General features: G+C 48.8%; 2 protein-coding genes across 2 annotated transcripts in view; both read left to right on the top strand.

The window, feature by feature from the left end:
- CPNE1 (copine 1) overlaps positions 1–9,523 on the top strand; it is a 44,866-nt gene extending 35,343 nt beyond the window's left edge. Inside the window, exons 8-16 of the mRNA XM_059827175.1 lie at positions 1,114–1,212; positions 2,424–2,510; positions 2,613–2,672; positions 3,103–3,236; positions 3,889–3,943; positions 4,020–4,071; positions 5,469–5,602; positions 7,369–7,605; positions 8,380–9,523. Coding sequence (XP_059683158.1) covers positions 1,114–1,212; positions 2,424–2,510; positions 2,613–2,672; positions 3,103–3,236; positions 3,889–3,943; positions 4,020–4,071; positions 5,469–5,602; positions 7,369–7,605; positions 8,380–8,496 — 975 coding nt within the window. The 3' untranslated portion in view covers positions 8,497–9,523. The remainder of the gene's footprint in view (positions 1–1,113; positions 1,213–2,423; positions 2,511–2,612; positions 2,673–3,102; positions 3,237–3,888; positions 3,944–4,019; positions 4,072–5,468; positions 5,603–7,368; positions 7,606–8,379) is intronic.
- Positions 9,524–14,080: 4,557 nt separating this feature from the next.
- LOC104254848 (fer-1-like protein 4) overlaps positions 14,081–18,289 on the top strand; it is a 39,282-nt gene continuing 35,073 nt past the window's right edge. The window contains exons 1-4 of the mRNA XM_059827173.1: positions 14,081–14,159; positions 14,280–14,335; positions 15,060–15,148; positions 17,259–17,358. Of these exons, the coding sequence (XP_059683156.1) occupies positions 14,081–14,159; positions 14,280–14,335; positions 15,060–15,148; positions 17,259–17,358 (324 nt within the window). The remainder of the gene's footprint in view (positions 14,160–14,279; positions 14,336–15,059; positions 15,149–17,258; positions 17,359–18,289) is intronic.

An 18,289-nucleotide genomic window follows, 5' to 3' on the forward strand; every position in this document is an offset into this window, starting at 1 on the left:
TGAAGGTTGACATGGTGCTTCCCATTTAGGTGGCTAGATTAGGCCATGATTCACCTGGCTTTTTGTACAGGTTTCCCACTCATACCAGTGGCAGGTCCCTAGTGAATCAAAGTAGTCCTAAAAGAACCCTGTCTGAAATTCAGATATCTAGCCATTGAATTTGACATCCGTATCAAGGTGTTACCCATGGGTTTGTCTTGTCCTTTTGTCCTGAGGAGAAAGCTGTCACTGTGGTTCATACTGGAGTAGCATCAGTTTCTTCATTAGTAACGGCAGATCTCGGAGAGCTTTTGAATCTGTGTAGCATGTGAACTTCAACGAGGGAGGAAGCAGCTGTTCACAAACTGTTTCTTGATTGACTGCTTCTGGAATTACTTGTGTTCTGCAGTCGTGTGTATTGTGCATGTTACAAATGCTCCTCATAGTTGATTTTCTGGGGAGCTATTGACAATATACGTCTTACTGTGTTTGCTCTAGGCCGTAGTTATTAACATATTTTTATTTTTAAATGCATTGCTCTTTTGCATTGTCTAGTTCTGAAGCTTTCACGCTGATTTAAACATGACTGGTTATTAATTATTTATAACTTGATTGGTACAAGATGCAGAAGAAGACAGTGTTCTGTGGAAATTGCAATTTCTTTGTAAATCGATGCTATTGCTGGCTAGAAGAAAAGAGTATATTCAGAAAGTGCTTAGAGAACAAACTTCTAATTGCTTCTTCCCATTACCCTAGTTGCATATCTTTTCCTGGATGATCTTGCACTTACACATCTGGGCTGTGAAATGTTGGGGGGTTTTGTGGTTTTTTGGGGTTTTTTTGGTTTTTTTTTTTTTTTTTTTAATTTCTTGTGTTTAAACTGGGGAAAGCTTTTAATTAAAACTTTCACTGTGCGTACTTAAATGGGTGAGCAATTAAACATCTTAATTTTCCTGAGATCCACTCTGGGTGTCTCTGTTACTGTCATGTTTCGGTTAGTGATATGGGTGACACCACCATTTCAGATGTGATAGGGGAGTTCACTAGCATTGCTGCAAAGCTGACGTGGTGAGCAGCTGCCGTTCTCCCTAATGCAGTACGCTTGCCCACTGCCTGCTGTCTCTTCCCTTTCAGGTACAGTGTGCAGATCACGACAGCGATGGGTCGCATGACTTGATAGGAACTTTTGAAACTAACCTGACTCAGCTGCAGAAAGCCGGTGACGGCTCTCCGGTGAGCTTTCTCAATCCCCGCTACCTTAGTGCGTAATTCAGTCTTTCACAAACCCTTTTTAATATTGACCCCAGAGATATATATTTTCAGTTGTTGCCTCCAAAAGTGAATTTTGCTGTCGGTATCTTTGTATTACTAAGCCAACATCTGGGAAGAATAAAACCTGTTGTGGGTATTGCATTGCTCTGTTATCCTTCGGTACTGTTACCATTCCTATTCCTAAAGGCATCCTTGAGCCTGTTGTCTGCTGGTTGCCAGCCACTTTTCCCAGCAGTTCAGCTTGCTTTTGCTTCTGCTGAGTCAAGTGGAATAAAAGGGCTTGTCCATGCTTTAACAGATGAGTCCAGAGGTAGGGCTTGTCTCAGATAACACTTGTGCTTGAGCTGGTCACCCTCACGAGCACGCTGGTCACCTTTCTAGCTAACAGAGAGAAGCAGTGCTTCCAAGGGGCACTCTTCTTACCTTGTCTTGGGCATCCAGTTTAGAATAAGTTGAATCATTTGCTGGTGGTGCCAGTTTCTCTCTGTTGCAGAGTTGTTTCAGTGAAAACCTGAACTCTCATTCTTATGGAGGTGTCGTGTCTGAATTCAGATAGGTGAATCCGCACACAGGATGTAGCCTCGGACTGCTTCCAGTTGCCAGCCAACTTGATTTCTGTGGTTGTAATTGCAAAGCTGGTGGAAGATTCTTGCCTTTTTCCCTAGCCCATGTGAAATCAGAGCTAATGCGAGTGAAACAAAACGGTGAAACTCTGCAGTTAGGAACCTGCGACCTAGGGTTTTTTGGCCTCCCCCACCCCGAGATTTTGCCTCCTCCTCTTCTGTTGGAGTGCGTTCCCATCCCTTAGCTGAAAAAGAACCTGATTATGTTAAGAGAAATGCTCGTATTTGTGATAGACCTTTTTTCCCCTCAGATACAATGACACTCTTCCATGATTGCATACAGAATAACAGTTATGTTGTTGAGGAGAGAGACTTTTCTGAGGTCTTTCCTCATGTTTTGCCCAGTGCTGATAGCAAAAGCATCCCATTTAACTCGCCAGATAGCAGCCAAAGTAGTTGCAAACCTGTTTAAAATTAAGTTTCAGAATTCTGCCAGATACTTGGGTGACTGAAATTGTGTGATATCTGACACCATTCTCTTTCAGTAATTCGCCCTGCTGTAAATGCAGATATTTTGGAACTTGCTTCTTGCATGCTTGCTTTCTGTAGGTGGAATTTGAATGCATTCATCCTGAGAAAAAACAAAAGAAAAAGAGCTACAAAAACTCTGGCATTATTAGGATAAAATCCTGCAAGGTAGGAAGATTTTTTGTTGTTTTTTGGCTTTTTCATTTTTTGATCATAATGAAATCTGTTCTTATGGGGAGGAGGTGTAACACTGTCTATCTTTTCCTCTAGATTGAAACAGAATATTCATTTCTGGACTACGTCATGGGTGGCTGCCAGATTAACTTTACAGTGAGTTGTTTCCCCACTGCACATCTTGGTAGATGACAGGACAAGAGCAATGAAGTTCTGATTAGTACTTTTATTTGCAGCGTGAGTGACTGCAAATGCAGTGTGAATTTGCAGCGATGAAGACTGCAAAAAACCAAATTATATTAAATTTCTACTTTTTGTGATCAAGTAGCAACTTTTAATGGACTTAAGGTTTGTTAAACTTCTTTTGAGAAATTGGTTCAGTCTATCAGTGGAAAGGATTACTACTTCTTAAACTTGTATGTACACCAGTGGGAAAAGGTGCACAGGCTTGTTTGCCTGTCCTGGTGTAGGGCTGCCTGTGTGCCTGGGAGGAAGGGAGCTATGTGGGCCTGGTCTAACCCTCTGTTTCTGGGTATGGTTGGTTCTTCTCATTTGCTTACGGTGATGCATCATCTTGACTGATTAGGTGGGTGTAGACTTCACTGGCTCCAACGGAGATCCCAAGTCACCAGATTCTCTTCACTACATCAGCCCAGATGGGATAAATGAGTACCTGATTGCCATCTGGAGTGTGGGAAGTGTAGTCCAGGATTATGACACGTATGTAATGATCTTAACTGATCTAGCCACTGCATCAAAAATATGTCACAGCGGGTGTCAGTGATCAAGGCTGATAGCTTGTTCCAGAGCTGTAGTGTTTGAATGACTGAGGTGTGCTACTTTTCCTCGGCAGATCCCTTCAGGAGCTGCTACTGCTTCCTCCTGCCTCTGTCACTGCCAGGGAGGGCAGTGGCAGCCCTTCATAATTTGGCATATTTGCTTGATTTATCCCTCCAGGTCTGCCCTTTTATGGCCCTGGGTTACTCTGTAATGCTGCTTTAGCTGGTCACTAATCCCTTGTTGCTGATGGTGCATTTCAAACATGAATGCCCTGTTTGATTCAGTGGGAACACGTTTGTCGGCTCTGTCCATTCGCCAGGGTGTGGTTGGGTTGGCTTTTCTCTTGTTACTTCGAAATCTTCTGAGAGTCCTGTGGGGTGCTGCACTGAAAGAAATTCTGAAACTGGCAGGCCCAAGCCTGCAACCCTTGGGTAACTGGTGGCTGGCCATGGGGAGCTAGATGGTGCACCCATTCCTTGTGGCAGGAATTGAACCTTGCTTGGTCTCCAGCTGCTTTCTGGGAATAAAACACAATAGTGAGTTATTAAAGAATTGCTCTTTCTCATTTCTTGTTGTTGCCCTTTCTCTCCAGGGACAAGCTGTTTCCTGCGTTTGGGTTTGGAGCTCAGGTTCCTCCTAGCTGGCAGGTAGGGCCTTCACAACACTGGGCAGTTGCTCTGTCCATGTCTGCATTCCCTAACTGCTTTAATGTCCCTTTCCTAGGTATCTCATGAGTTTGCTTTGAACTTCAACCCCAGCAACCCTTATTGTCAAGGTGAGGACACCTCTTTATTAATAATTTCACTGAGAGGGACAGATGCTTGAAGTGTTGTATTTCTTTCATAACCGGTGAAAACTGGATGCAGCACCAAGACATGCAGCAAACTAGATTTACTCTCACCTGGATGCTGACAAGAGTGGATGTGTGTTGATGCAGACTTCTGTGTGGTCTACGTAAGCTCCAGTGAAGGGGTCTAGATTTAATTTGATTGTTAGTCTGTGCTGAAATTTTTGTTGCTGCAGCTTGGTTACTTCTGGTATGTTATAGGTGGCGGTGGATTCAGATCGGCAATGTGCCTGTGCTAGTCATGCTTCCAGAGTGACCATCTGCCAAGGCTGTTAGAGACCATGGTTACTTCATCAGCAATGTGTATATGTTTGAATGTTATCTTTTAAAGGGTTGTCCTAAAAACTTATTTTCTTTATAGTCGTCGTCTTTAGTGGAGGTTGTTTCAGCTGTTTTTAGTGGCTGCTCTGTAAGATGGATTATGATCTTTTAGGACTAAGAAGTCTCTCAGCATGCAGTGACATAGTATTGTTCTTGAACAAGCGTTTTAAACTCAGTTCAATTTTTCTCTCTGGTCTAAGGCCAATAAAAAATGGAATCTGAGATTCAATGTTAAAATCCAAGCATTTCCTCTATCAATTCAGCATTGTCTGCCTCATTGGGATCTGTGTCTTTGCCGTTTAGGGGTCCCTGGGCAGTAGTTCTGAGAGTTACGGCACTAAAACCTGCATGGTGGATAATGCAAGCAGCAGTGGCAAATGAAGCTACATTGATACAAGCCAGGAATAGGCCAGTTTAGATGGAATCACAGAAGAATATGCACCATTTAAAATCAGACTTTCTAAAAAACTTTGTTTAGTTAACCTGAGAAAAGCTTCCTGCATAGGAAAAACCCTAGGGATTGCTGTTCCTGTTACAGAAATGTTTGAATCCTGAATCAGGGATCATTGTCTTAACTTTCACACAAGGAGAATAAGAAGTTAGTGTTCCAGAGAGCTTCTGACCTCGTTGTCTAGTTAGACTATGAGCAATTAAACAAGACAAATTGGATGACAAGGTAGAAAGAACAACGTAAACGTAGTCATCAGTGTGCCTTTACTGGATTATTTTTCCCGCAACTTCCATGAGCTTTGTGATGTTAGAGGCTCAAAGAGTAATGTGAAGAATGGGGGAAGATACCTGCAAATGTTCTCTCTGCAGATGTCCACCGGTTTCAGCCCTGTGCTTTGTATATTTGCTATTATCCTGCTGCTTATTTGTCCTTTAGGACTTCACAGCTGTGTGAGAGTTATTATCCTTTTGCCGTATTATTTAGTAATGCTTATAAAATAATTACTGGAGAAGTTGTGAGGCTCTTGTGGCAGCTTGCCTTCCTTGTGTTACAGGGATCCAAGGAATAGTGGATGCTTACCGCCAGATCCTTCCTCAGATTCGACTCTATGGGCCAACCAACTTCTCTCCTATTATAAACCACGTGGCAAGGTTTGCAGCACACTCGGCACAACAAGGAGCTGCTTCAGTGAGTGCATGCGCTTTCCTGTGGATCTGCGTTGGGTTGATGTTTGTGTTTTCCATGCTCATGATGGGATAGAATGGAATGGTGAAGTGATGTTGTCTTCCTTCCTTAGGATCTTAGTTTTGGTCCTCTCCTACCAGCCTACAGAGAGGCTGTTGGTACTCTCTTGGTACATGTTGGTATGAACCTGTACTTGGTAGACATTGACATTAGTTTCTATTGCTCAACTGATATTTATTTCTCCTTTTCACAGTTTGCTGGCATTGTACTTAGTATTGAAGTATACGGGGGTGCTGTGTGGCTTTTAGACCAGTTGGACTCTGTCAGCAATTGCCTCCCTCTAACTGCTCTTGCCAAACTCCATCACCTGTAGGGCATGCATACAGTATAGAGGAGCCCTATCTATTTTATTCCAAACAATTTTGCTCTCAAGAATGTACACAAAGACTGCCTCCAGGAAAAATATCAGAGGGCTCGACTATCTGTCCCACCATGGTGGCATGCAGAATCAGGATATCTGGAGGGCCAGATTAACAAAGGAGTCTGAGAACTATTAAATCAGTATGCTAATTGCATTGCAGAGCATCCATGCTATCCTGTGGTTGTGTTGCATGTCTCATTTGTGTGCTTGCGTGGCCATGGCTGCTGTTAAAATTCAACTCCAGTTCTTTAAACTTCATTCCTTTTGCTTAAGGATGAAAGACTTGTCTTTCCTGATAGATTTAACAGATTCCATTTTGATAGACCGATCAGAAGGAATTTTGATGTACTTGTTTTATGGTCTAGCTGTGTCAGTATTTTTGGTTCTACTTATGTTTGTGTGTATATTGAATACATTTCCCACACTGTGAGGTGCTTGGTCTTTCTTACATTTCTGAGGGTATTTTTTAGCTTTCCCAACACTTGGGGGAATCTTCTTATTTCTCTTTGTATCTTAAATATCTCTACTTTTTCTTACAGATTAAAAACTAACTATTTAAATAAAGAATCTGTCGGTAATGGGGTGCAACCATAGTAACACTTGTGTTAACTGGATTTTGGAATTGGAAATTCAGTTTTCTTTTATTTTCATTGTGTGTGTCTCACTTTTAATTTTCATTTTAAGTCTGTAGATAGCTGCTATAAAACAGTGGTTGCTCATTTCAGAACCAGGTACTAAACCTTAGCCTCTGGAAAAGGAAGGAAATTTTAAACATTCACCATGCTAATGTGTTGGTTTGAGGTATTTTGTTTTTTCTTGAAAAGCTGCTGTATTCCTCCCCTCTTGTTAACTCTAGAGTTTCTTTGTGTCATGACATTTGTCACTGCTGTATTTTGAGATTCCTAAATCTTACAGTTTAAATTACTGGCAACTGAAAAAGAAGGCTTTTTGAGTTACACTCTAGGGATATTTAATATTAAACTTTAGCCTTCTTGAGCTGTCAGTGAGTAAAGCAGCATCCATCAGTGAATTTTGTATGCAGCTTTGTTGATTTAGTAGTACTTTGCTCATCTCTAGTTCTTTCTGTCAATTGATGTAATTGTTCTTTACAAGTAGAATTTAAGCCTCTATCTTTTTTCTAGTACAGAGGAAATCTGAAGTGCACAATGAAAGGTGTTGTGCATATGAAAAAATGGGAATAAACATAAGTTTCTTTAATGTTCTGGTTTTGTCTTACCCACAGCACCATCTGATTTCTTTCTTAAAGTAAGAAGTTGGTCCATTTGCCTTCAGTTATGTGAGCTTTGGCGTTGAACTCCCTAACTGGGTTCTTTCTAATGTTTTTCAGCAATATTATATCTTGCTGATCATCACAGATGGAGAGATCACTGATCTGGACCAAACTAGGCAAGCGATTGTTAATGCCTCTAAGCTGCCAATGTCCATCATTATTGTTGGAGTTGGTGAAGCTGATTTCAAAGCAATGGAGTTCCTTGACGGAGACAACGGTGTCCTGAAGTCCCTGACAGGAGAACCAGCTGCACGAGACATTGTCCAGTTTGTGCCTTTCCGACAGTTCAAAAATGTAAGTTGTCTTTAACTTCAGAAGAGTCCTGGTGCCAGTATATATGCAGTTAATACATCTAAAAAATGAGTGTGGGTCTAGACAAGGCAGCAAGCTGTATGCTCAACTCCTTGTTCCCAGTGAGACTTGAAATGTTTGCTTCTGTGTTTGAAACTGTGTGCCTTGTCACAGCTCTCTTACAGCTTTTCTGAAAGAGCTTTCATTGTATCAGTGATTTAGTATACTATCTCTTGGCTATTGCAAAGTTAAAGGAGATGTTTTCTCTCCTGGGATGCAAACATTTAGGCGAGGAACTGAGACCATATTGTCAGTCTCTAATGTTGAGTCCCATGAGTGATTGAAGCTAAGTCTTCCGTGCTGTTGAAAGCGGTCCTCTCACTCCCCAGCTCTCCCACTTCCACTGTTGGCACTAGCATTCATGCACGTAGCACAGTGAATTGGATTGAAGAGTGGAGTCAAATGAAAACCCAAAATAAGAGAAACTGCTAGTGGCTGGGGCAGTTTCCCACCCAGATCAGGGCCATATAGAGGCTGTATGAGCCTGAGCTTGAGGTGGGAGCAGTGCAGGGGTGGGAAGAAATTATTTTCATCAACAGTGCTCACTGAGACTGACTGGAAGTGCTCCTAAAACTGCAGCAAGGAATTCTTGAAACAGGGAGTGAGATGTGGTAGGTGGGGGGGGCGGCACTCTGAATTCTGTAAGAGAGTTTGTCACTGGGCAGATAAATCCTTTCCTGCAGTATTTCTGATTTATTCTCCCTGTTCTCCTTGCAGGCTCCCCGGGAAGCTCTTTCCCAGATGGTTCTGGCTGAAGTGCCTAAGCAGCTGGTGTCGTACTATAAATGGCAGGGATGGCCACCTGTGAAACCGCCGGAAATAAAGAAGATGTAGATTGCAGCCTGACCCTGGCTACCCGTATCACTGGGGTGGAGAGAGCTGTCTGCACCCACGCTCTCCCTTGCACACTGTGGGTGCTCAGTGCCTCGAGATTGTACCATTCACACTAATTCTCCTACCTGCTTGCGCTCGGTATCTTTAACCTTTCCCATTCCTAACTGGAAGAAATGTAAATATGGAAAAACCACAACTGCTGGCAGTTTTTGTCACAGAAAAATAGACCTTGTTGGTTTTCCACCTTGCAACAGTGACACATCGTACCACGCATCATTGCTTGACACGGCCCATCCGCTGCTTGGTATCAGCGTGGGCATGTGCGCTGAGCTGGTCGCGCAGCACTGCTTCAGTGCCGAGTTTGGTAGAAGTACTGCAGTCGTGTTTACTGTAATGATAGTTATCATGTGTTCCTTGATAGGGTTTTTTTCTTCAATCAGGCTGCCTTGGGAATGGGGACCCTCGTGGTTGGTACCAAAGTCTGTTGGTTGGATGCCTGAGGTAGTTCCTGTTGTGCCTTCATAAAGTGCCAGTATATTTTTATATGTAGAGGTTTATTTTTAAATTTCAGTGACTATACTTCACAATCTTTTTTTTAATCACATTTTTCTATTAGCAAAAATTGCTTCTGTGATGGCCTCTTGCTTGGAGCCGTTGTTGCAATTTAAGAACACTGCACTTTGCTTATTTATGGGGGGATTAATGAGGGTTAATCATTAATTAATAAGAGGATTAATGAGTCCAATTAATGTGACTTTCAAAATCCAGCAACTGGAAACATTGAAATAAAGATGCTTTGAGTGATTTCTTTGTGTCACAGAAGTTAGGAAATGAAGAAGTAACTATCTGTGGAACTGCAAGGACGTGCTTCCTTGTCCTCAGAAGTGCGAAGAATGTATTACGTGGCCTGGGGACGGTGGAACAGGCACATGATAGCAAAGCACAACTGTTTTGAGAGATGGGAGTTAGTTCATTTCCAAATAGAGATAAAGAAACTTGGGCTTGTCATTGCACTACAAGTGGTCATCACTTTCAGTTTCGTAAATAAATAACCTGCTTTGACTTGCATAAGATGTTTGGACTCTTATTGCCATCCTGGGCTTTTCCTTTTGTTTTCCAGCAATGTGGATGTTTGGGTTTATGGAAGGTCTTTGCTATAGTACTAGCCTGGTGGTGATACAGCATCTGAGTTAGCCTAGGCTGAGTGCGTTCAGCTGCAAAAGCAGAGCAAGTTGTCCATCATCATTAGTTTTGTTACCTGTTAATCACTAAGACTGCTGAATGTATATCCTGCAGCCCTGTCCTGCAGTAAGATGAGCTGTTACTTTACTGTGAAATTATGAAAGAACTTGTCTGTTCTACCAGGTAAACCAGGAAATGGTGAGAATATATTGGAAGACTGCCCTGGTGATTCAGGCTGTGAAACTGGTAGATAACAAACCTGTGTGAAAGCAGAACCTGGGCTTGAATCCACATCCTCAACTAGACTAGTCGTTCTGGATGGTATCTGCCACCAAACTAGTACATAGCTTGCGTTTGAAGGGCTGTGGGTCAAGGACCACTGCTGAGCAAAGATGGATTTGTGCTAGTTTTTTATTCAAAACTAGTGTTGACCATGATGTGTTCTCCCAGGTTCCACAGGCAGCAGACAGCTTCCTCTAGAGAAAGCTGGGCTGTCTCTCCTGAAATACTCCATCATCTAGCCTGCAGCACCCAATTTTCTTGCACTTACTTAGATTCTCGAAGGAAGCTAAGCAACCTCTCTTCTTGAGTGGCTGCCTAAACTAAAATGTGTTACAAGTGTGGAAGAGAGGGAGGAAAACTGCCAAGTCTTCTCTGAGAAACTGCACTGTGGTTGAGAGCATCCTTTACTCATGTTTTCAGCTGCTTACAACCTGTAGGCAGAGCTCTCCTTCCCTCTATTACGTGTACAGGCAAATGTAAGGCTGACTTGGGTGTGTGTATCTTTTTTTTTTCCTTTTAAATAAAGTGTTCTTTAAAGGATATTTACAGCAGTAGTTCTGAAGGCTCACCAATTGCTTGTTTGGATCGAGAAATACTGGTGGCAGTGAATTGGCTTCAGTGAATGGTTTCTTTGGCAAGACGTCAGAAGCACGTTGAGACTTTCCTTTGCTCCAGCCTTGAGGGGCAGAAGATGAGCTCTGAGCCAGCAGAATGCGTAGTGGGAAATCCATCTCACCTCTCTTTTTTTAAGCATCTGCTCAAAAGGAAGAGTGTGAATCTCCTCTGTCTCTCTGCACTGGTTATGAGGAGTGGAGTCACTGTCTGTTCTCCAGCTAGCTGAGGTGTCTCCAGGTGCTGGACTCATTGATGGTAGGAGAGACCTTCCCTGTTTTGTGCAGGAAGAGGCCAAGATGCGGTAGAGACAGGTCTGAGGAAGTTCTTCCCCCTGCGGGAGCAGAGAGGAATCTGGAGGACATGCTGTTTACCTGCAGGTAAGTGGCTGAAATGTGAACGAGCAAAGGGACGCAAGTCCCATGGTTGTTACTTGAGAATAAGAGCTGCACGGGAGTGGGCCCAGGTGAAAAGCCGTGGGAGGGTCAAGCTTGGAAGCTGCTGAACCAGGATGGCACAGTGTTGCCTGTTTTCTCTCATTTTTGACTCCCCAGGGCCCCTGGTTTTAGAGGCAGTGAAGAGAGCTGCTGGGAGGTGTGTCTCCTGCCTTGTGCCACCCTGGGTGTAGCTGGAATGCAGATTTACGGCATGGTTGTTGCTTTAGGTAGATGAGAGCTCAGGTTTGAGCTCAGGTTTTCTTCCTCAGGAGAAAGTGCTGTTCTTACCCAGTGCCGGTGCACACTCTCCGTCGTCCCAGATCACTCTCTTGCTTTAGCTCCACGGTAAGCATGGGGAACACCCCAGAAGTCTCTTTACCCTGACCTTGGCCGAGATTGAGCAAGCACACTTGCACTTGTGGTCCCCAAAGGCATTTTAGCCTCGGGGCTCTGTATATATCAAAAGCCATTGCACGTGGGAGCTCATCAGGGAGGGTTCCTCTTGCTTTTAGGACACCTGGCAATAAATACTGGTGACATTTCATGCCAAACTATGCCACGCTTCCCGACAGAGCTCCCTCCTCTGTGGGAGATAATGCTCCATCCCCCTTCGTCACCCAGACAGCTCGTTGGGCTAAGGGCCATACTTGGTGTCTAAATTGGTTCCCCTGAGGACTGTTTCACCAAACTGAGGCACCGCCTTCAGTTGAATGCGGCTGGTGGGACTGCTCCAGGTGTTTGAGGAAGCCACACAAACTCCACTGGGAGATGATGGCTCTTGATCAGCTTTGAGCAAATACTGGATTCACCCACCAGTGGCACGCTTCGGGGGTCTGAATTTCTCATTAAACAGCCTAAATTGCACCCTTTGCCCCTTTCCAGCCATGGCTGGGTGTGGGGTCAGTGCATTGAGCTTCCTGTGCTGCCCTAATCTGATCGGCTCCCTCATTTGGGTTCACAGAAGCGGTACCGAATGCTGCCTGCCTGCTATGTTTTGTTGCTGCACCGTGAAGTGGCATCCCCACCATGGCTTGTTTCCGCTGCCACCAGCGCCGCTTCCTTGGCGCTCCAGGAAGCTCTTGTGTAAGAGGGAGGTAAAGGGAATAACCGCAGGGCTTGCTTCTAAGCAGCCTGGCATTGCACAGGCTCGGTGTGCGTGGAGCTGGATTAGCCGCCCTGTACGGCATGCCTGGATGCAGGTGTTTGGTGCTGGGCACTGCGTGGGGAGAGCCAGACCCCCAGGAGGAAGAAATGCTTTCCAAATCCTGCTGAGCTCACGATTGTACGATGGCTTTAATCTGGCCTAAATCTGTGCTCTGGAAGGGCTCCAGCATCTCGTTTACCAGTTCTTGGGCAGGTGGGATGAGCTGGATCGGGCCAAGCCGGTGAGCGCAGCCGGCTCCTGGCATGATGTGCCCCAGGTCTCCCTCCCTGCTGCGAGGGGCTGGTGCCAGCCCCCGCCGAGCCGCTGGAGCTCCTGCGCTGCCCTCCCTGGACTTCAGTGGTTGGCTCTGTCCTTGTGACGGAGAGAAAGATTTCACTGTCAGGTTCAAATTAACAATTTATTTGAACTTCACTCACAGATCCAATACACCACTATTGCAGGTTCTTTTATGGATACAATGGAGGAATGCACTATTGCAATTAAATACACAATTCACAAGCGTGCTAGATATTAATACCTTAAAAAGTGTGCACTAAAGCACGATCTTAAAGCATGCCAAATACCATACGTATGTTTCTTAATCACTTACCCTCTCTCTCAGGTAAGGCCTCTTAATCCCTGGGAAGTTACCTTGTACAGCGTCCTGGACAAGGGGGAAAGAATCTCCTACAGGCCAGCTGTATCCTTGGAAAAGCGACTCTCCCCATTTTTCTGCCCAAACCTTACGGTTTTTATTCCCTGATTTGATGGGTGGGGGCAGGCTTATGCACGAATGTTTATCTCTGGTGCCTTGATGGCTCCTTAGTCTGTATGGTAATTTAGTGATGTCTAGCACACAAAGCTACTGAATAATGGTGGAATGGTACTGGGGCATTTGGTTTGTTAAGGGATTATTCACGGCTCCATTCGGGTTTCAGCAGTGTTCAGACAACCCCGGGCTGAGCCGTTTTCCGCAGCTCCCCCCAGGTCATCTCTGCATAGATAAGGATTTGTCAAGGTGAGACAAAGCTGAGTCGAATCACAACTCCCTGCATCTCCCCTTGGTGCTCCGAAACAGGTTTAGCCGGGTGATCCCATACATTCTTGCAGAGAGCTGGCACCCGGGCTCCAGCCTCCGTCCCTAGGAAGGGCTCTCCCATGTATCTCCGCCAGCTTAGCTCTTCTGGGCCCTTGGGTCGGCACCGTCCCCTCGGGGGGAGCCAGGAGGTGAGCGGGAGCTGCTGAGCACGTGCTGGTCCGAGCCCAGTTTCCTCGTGTCAGGGGAACCCAACCCTCCTAATCGGAGAGCCGCCAGCCGGCTTCCCTTCCCCACCCTCCCTCTGTTTGCTTTGGAGGGTTTTGACCACAGAAGCTGTGATTTTGTGCTGGAGGAGCCGCAGGGCCGGGAGAGAGCAGAGTCGGGCTCGCGGCCTCACCGCGGCGCTTGGCCCGGCCTCCTCCAGTCCCGGCTCTGGAAGCCCCCGGGCACCAGGCCTGCCCTGGAGCGTGGCCGGGTGACGGCCGCTGCTGGGGGATTTTCCCCTCTCCTTCCCTTCCCAGCCCTGGGAAGGGGCGAGCGCCCACGGCTGTGCTCCCCGGCCCCCCGCGGGCCTGCGCCCCAGCGCTGCCCCGGGCGCGAGGGGACGGTGCCGGCGGGGCTGCCGGCGGGCAGGGCGCAGGGCAGACGCCCCGTGGCCGAGTGCTGCCCCTCTGCCCGGCTGGGCCGTGGCCCCGGGGGGCTCAGGCCGGTCGCCCCGCAGGGGCCATCCCCTGCCCGCAGCCAGCCCGGTGCCCCCGGGCTGAGGAAGGCGGAGCGGCGGGGGGCCGGGGCGGGGGAGCGGGCGGCCGAACCGGCCGGGCGACTCGGGGCTGAGTCACTCCGGGCGGAGCGGGGCCGCGCGCGGCAGCGCTGCCCGCCACCGGCCCCATGGCGCTCAGCGTCGGCGTCCGCCGCCTCTCCCGCCTGCCGGGCCGCGGCGAGCGGCAGGTGCAGCTCTGCTTCCGAGGTGGGCCCCGGCCGTGCTGGGCGGGAGGGCGGGGGGGGGCTGCCTCCCTCTCAGGCGGGCAGGGCCGTTCCGGCCCGCGCTGCCCCACCGGCACCTCACGCCTCCCCTCTCCTTCCTCAGGCTTCGCCCAGAAGACGAGGAAGATCTGCTGCGGCCCGGAGGCCGTCTTCGGGGAGGTGAGGGCAACCTGGCGGGGCGCGTGGGGCTCCTCCGCAGGTGTCGTCCACGGGACGTGGCAGCGTCTCGGTGGATGCCTCGTGGGCAGGAGGGGGTAACGGGAGGCGCAGGGACGGGGGGGGCCCGGGAAGCGTTCCTCCTAGCGCCCATCCTCACGGCTACGGGCCTGAGGCCTGTGAAAGCCCGGCCGGACCAGGCCGGCGCGTGGTTCCCATCACTCGTCTCCGGTCCCGCCCGGACACCTCTGTGCCGCCTGGGGAAAGGAGAGACCTGGGGGGCAGGAGGGACCTTTCCCTCCGGCCGTTTGGGCGTCAGGTGAATCGCAGGTTCGGGGCGCAGCTTTGCGATGTGCCTGAGCCTGATGGCTCCCTGCGCTGGGCGATCTCTTCTCCCCACGTACCTCTGTACCTTCCCACGCCCCGTCTCGCCCCGCAACCTGCCAGCTCAGGAACCTCAGCAGGCACAAGCACCCTCCTCTTTCCAGGGTGATGATGCTCTGGCTCCTTTAGCAGACGACCTGTGGCTCTGCTGCCGCAGGGGCTCTCGCTCCCCTCCCCATCCTTCCTCCATTCTCAGCTGCAGGGTCCGCCCTGGCCCGCAGGAAAGTAACTTCCCACAGCAACAGCTTTTTGTCATGCTCGTTGGTTCCGTCACCAACCAGCCACCCAACATGGGAAAGTGTGGCTGGGAATGGATTGTCACCTCTTCCTGCTCTCTTTGTAGCTCTTTCGCTGGCCTCACTACGGGAAGCCCGTCACGGGAGAGACGTTGTCCATTGAGGTTTACAACTGCAGCAAGGTTTTCAGTAACAGGTAGGTCCTTTGGTTGTTGGGGTGACCAGCAATGTGGGGGAAGGGCTCTGGATTATCTACTGGGAGCAGAAAACGTTTGTTGGAAATTTGGTGTAAGGAAGATGGGCAGGGTACAAGTCATAGAAGAAGGATGGAGCTGGTTGTTCTGGTGGGGCAGCAGTGCTATGTATATTAAGTTAAATAAGAGGAATGATTTAGTTGTGCCAGCAATAACAAAGACTACCTAAGGATCCAGATCAGATCCCCAGGTGGGACAAAGGTAAAACAGGGCCTTAAAAAATAGAGCTACAAGGACAGGGCTTGAGGCAGAGTGGGGACATGCTCTCATCCTGTAGATCCACGTGGTGACCGTGACCATGCTGCACCCAAATTCAACGTGCCTATCAGTGGGAAAAAGCCCCGAGCCTGTGGTGGTATGGTGTAACCTTTAAAAAAGACAGCAATTTAAATTTAACGGATCAGCCAGAATTCAAAATGCTTCTAGGTGGCACAGACACAATACTGTGAACTCAGCAGCTATTCCAGCAGTTGTAAAACACTTCAGGGAAACCCAAGAGTAGAGATGACAGATTGAGTAGTGGTGGTGGAGCAAGCAAGGGAGCAGAGGCACGTCCTTCCAGGATGTGTGAAACACGAGGCTGCAGGGAAGGGTGCCAGCTCTGATGAGCAAAATGTAAGAACTGAAGGAAAATCAACAGGAACAACTTTCTAGAGGCAGCTAGTAATACAAACCTTTTCAAAGCCATCACAAGCCTGCCAGAGAGGGTGTGGAGGAAACAGGTGAGTACAGCACATGCGAGACACTTAAAGCTAAGGCCAGAACAGAAAATGTGGCTGAACTTTCTGTCACTGTTTACTGGATGCTTTCCATATGGGAGCTGGATCAGAGGAATTGTCTCCAACTGAAATGTCAATAGAAATGGCTATAGGACAAACAGATAAAACAAACAGTAACAAATCACCAGGACCTGATAGCACTGAGCAAAGAAGTCCAACGGGAAATGGCTGGACTGGCACATCCATCCACACACCGCCGCTGCTGGGGAGCAGGGTAATGGCAGGTGACAGACATTACACTTTAAAAGCAGTTGGTCAGCGCACTGGGATGATCAAAAATAAATAGAAAGAGCGTGTGGAAGGACAGAAGGGAAAGATCTGTTATGCTGCTGTATCGATCTGTGGTCTCTAGATTTCTGCGTGTGCAGCCTTTCTGTGGCAGCAGCACCGAGCTGGAAAAGCTGGAGAGGAGGGGATGAGTGGAGAGACTCCTTCCTCGGGGGTAGGAGACTAGACAGACTCTGTGTCTCAGAGAAGAGGGAGGTGAGAGGCGATATGAGAGATCAGCAGCTTGCAGCTGAAATGGAGGTGACTGGGCAATGATTCCTCCTGTCTCGGTCCTGGGCGGGCAGTGAAATGCTCCGATGGTGGTTTCTAGCAGGCAGCAGGAAGCTGTGCTTCACACGGGGCTTAGCTCGGCTGCCTGCAGAGCTGCCACAGGGAGATGGAGGCCAACGGACAAACGAACTCTAGACAGCAGTAACACAAGATGGGGTTAGGAGCGGCTGGATGCAGCCCCGCATGCTTTACTGCCACTTGCAGGGAGCCAAGAAGACCCTTCCCCAGGGAGAAGCCCCTTTGGAGTAGGTAAATTTTGGCGCGACTTGCTGCAGACATCCCTGCAGCCATGGCTTTATGTCCTATTTCTGCGTTTCCTTGTGTGGAGCCTCTGCTTCCCAGTTTTTGGGTGCTCTGCTCTGCCGGCTGCCCAAACACAGGCTGGCTCCCGTGAGGCCCAGCTCTTCCGAAGGGGAGACCTCCTTCACACTCAGTGGGACTGGATCTGCATGAGCCTTTAACCGTCAATGGCAGCTCGGTTGCAAGCAGCTGCTTGGGCGTGACTGGGGTGGAGGCACGACTTGCTGCAGGGTCAGTGGGTCTTGGGTACTTTGGCTGCCATACTCCCTATGGAAAGCGCTGCAGCAGTTCGCTGCCTTCACTGCAGCTCGGAGGGGCTGTGAGCAGGAGAGCGGAGATCCCGGTACTCTCTTCCCTCGGGCTGTAGGCACTGATGCTACGTACAGTATTGCTGCAGCCTCTGTTTTTGTTCCAGGCTTCTTGGTACCCTTGTCCTCAGCCTTCAGCACCTGATGACGTCCGGGAGGCTGATCCTTCGGGAGGCCCTCGTTGACAGGAACCACAGAGTCACCGGTGTAAGTCCTCCGTGGGTGGCCTGGCCATCAGCTATCAGGAAGGCTTTGTGGGAAACCTTGTGTGGCACTTCCCAGGTAGATTTGGGGCTGAGGGGGAGTCCAAGGTGCCGCTTTGAGCCTGGGAGCACTGTGGCGTTTGTGTCCTCTCTGTGCAGGCGTGCAGCCACTTCAGACACATCAAGTGGTTCTGGGAGCATCCAGAAGTGCATGGGGTGGCCTGGGGGCCCTGGAGACCTGCCGAGGGCCTGGATGAGCAGAGGGAGGCTTAGTAAAACCTCCCCGGGTCTGGGCAATGGATGTAGGAGGTGGTATTTTATCTGCTTCCTGCACCACGCAGTGCATGGGCATGGGCTGTTGCAGAGTACAAAGCAGAGGGGAGCTGACGGGGTGAGGCTGAAGGTGGTAGGGTGCCTTGGGACCCCCAGTGAGCTTTTGGGTTAAACACCAGCGCTAACCGGATGGCTTAATGATGGTCTGGGGCAGCGTGAGCGGCTCGGGCACCTGCCTGCCCCTCTGCTCTGTGCTGTGGGTCCCGCTCCTCTCCCGCCCCGGTGCTGGGGCTCACTGGGCCCTTTGTGCCAGTGGAAAATGAACACGACCCAAAAATGAACTGTTTCCTGCTAGCTGGGTGTGCAGGCACGGTTCAGCTAGTGCTGGACAAACCAGGGCTCGGTGCCAGGGCTGTGGGCAGGGCCGGGAGGAGGAGAGGTGGAGGTGGACAGCCCTGCGATGTGCTGCGCCCCTGTTTGCCCTTCCCATGGGCAACCTGACTCACCCCCGCGGTGGCACATGGGATGCAGCTCTGTGGCCGCCAGACCATGAGCCTGAGTAGCACAGGCACGTCTTTCCCGTGTTGCTGAGCTGGCTGGGTCAGGGAGCAGGTCCAGGTAGAAACTGAGCATTTCCAGGATGGTTTTTAGCCTGATGCAGC

Source organism: Gavia stellata, chromosome 20 (assembly GCF_030936135.1).
Source record: "Gavia stellata isolate bGavSte3 chromosome 20, bGavSte3.hap2, whole genome shotgun sequence".
Classification (NCBI taxonomy): Eukaryota; Metazoa; Chordata; class Aves; order Gaviiformes; family Gaviidae; genus Gavia; species Gavia stellata.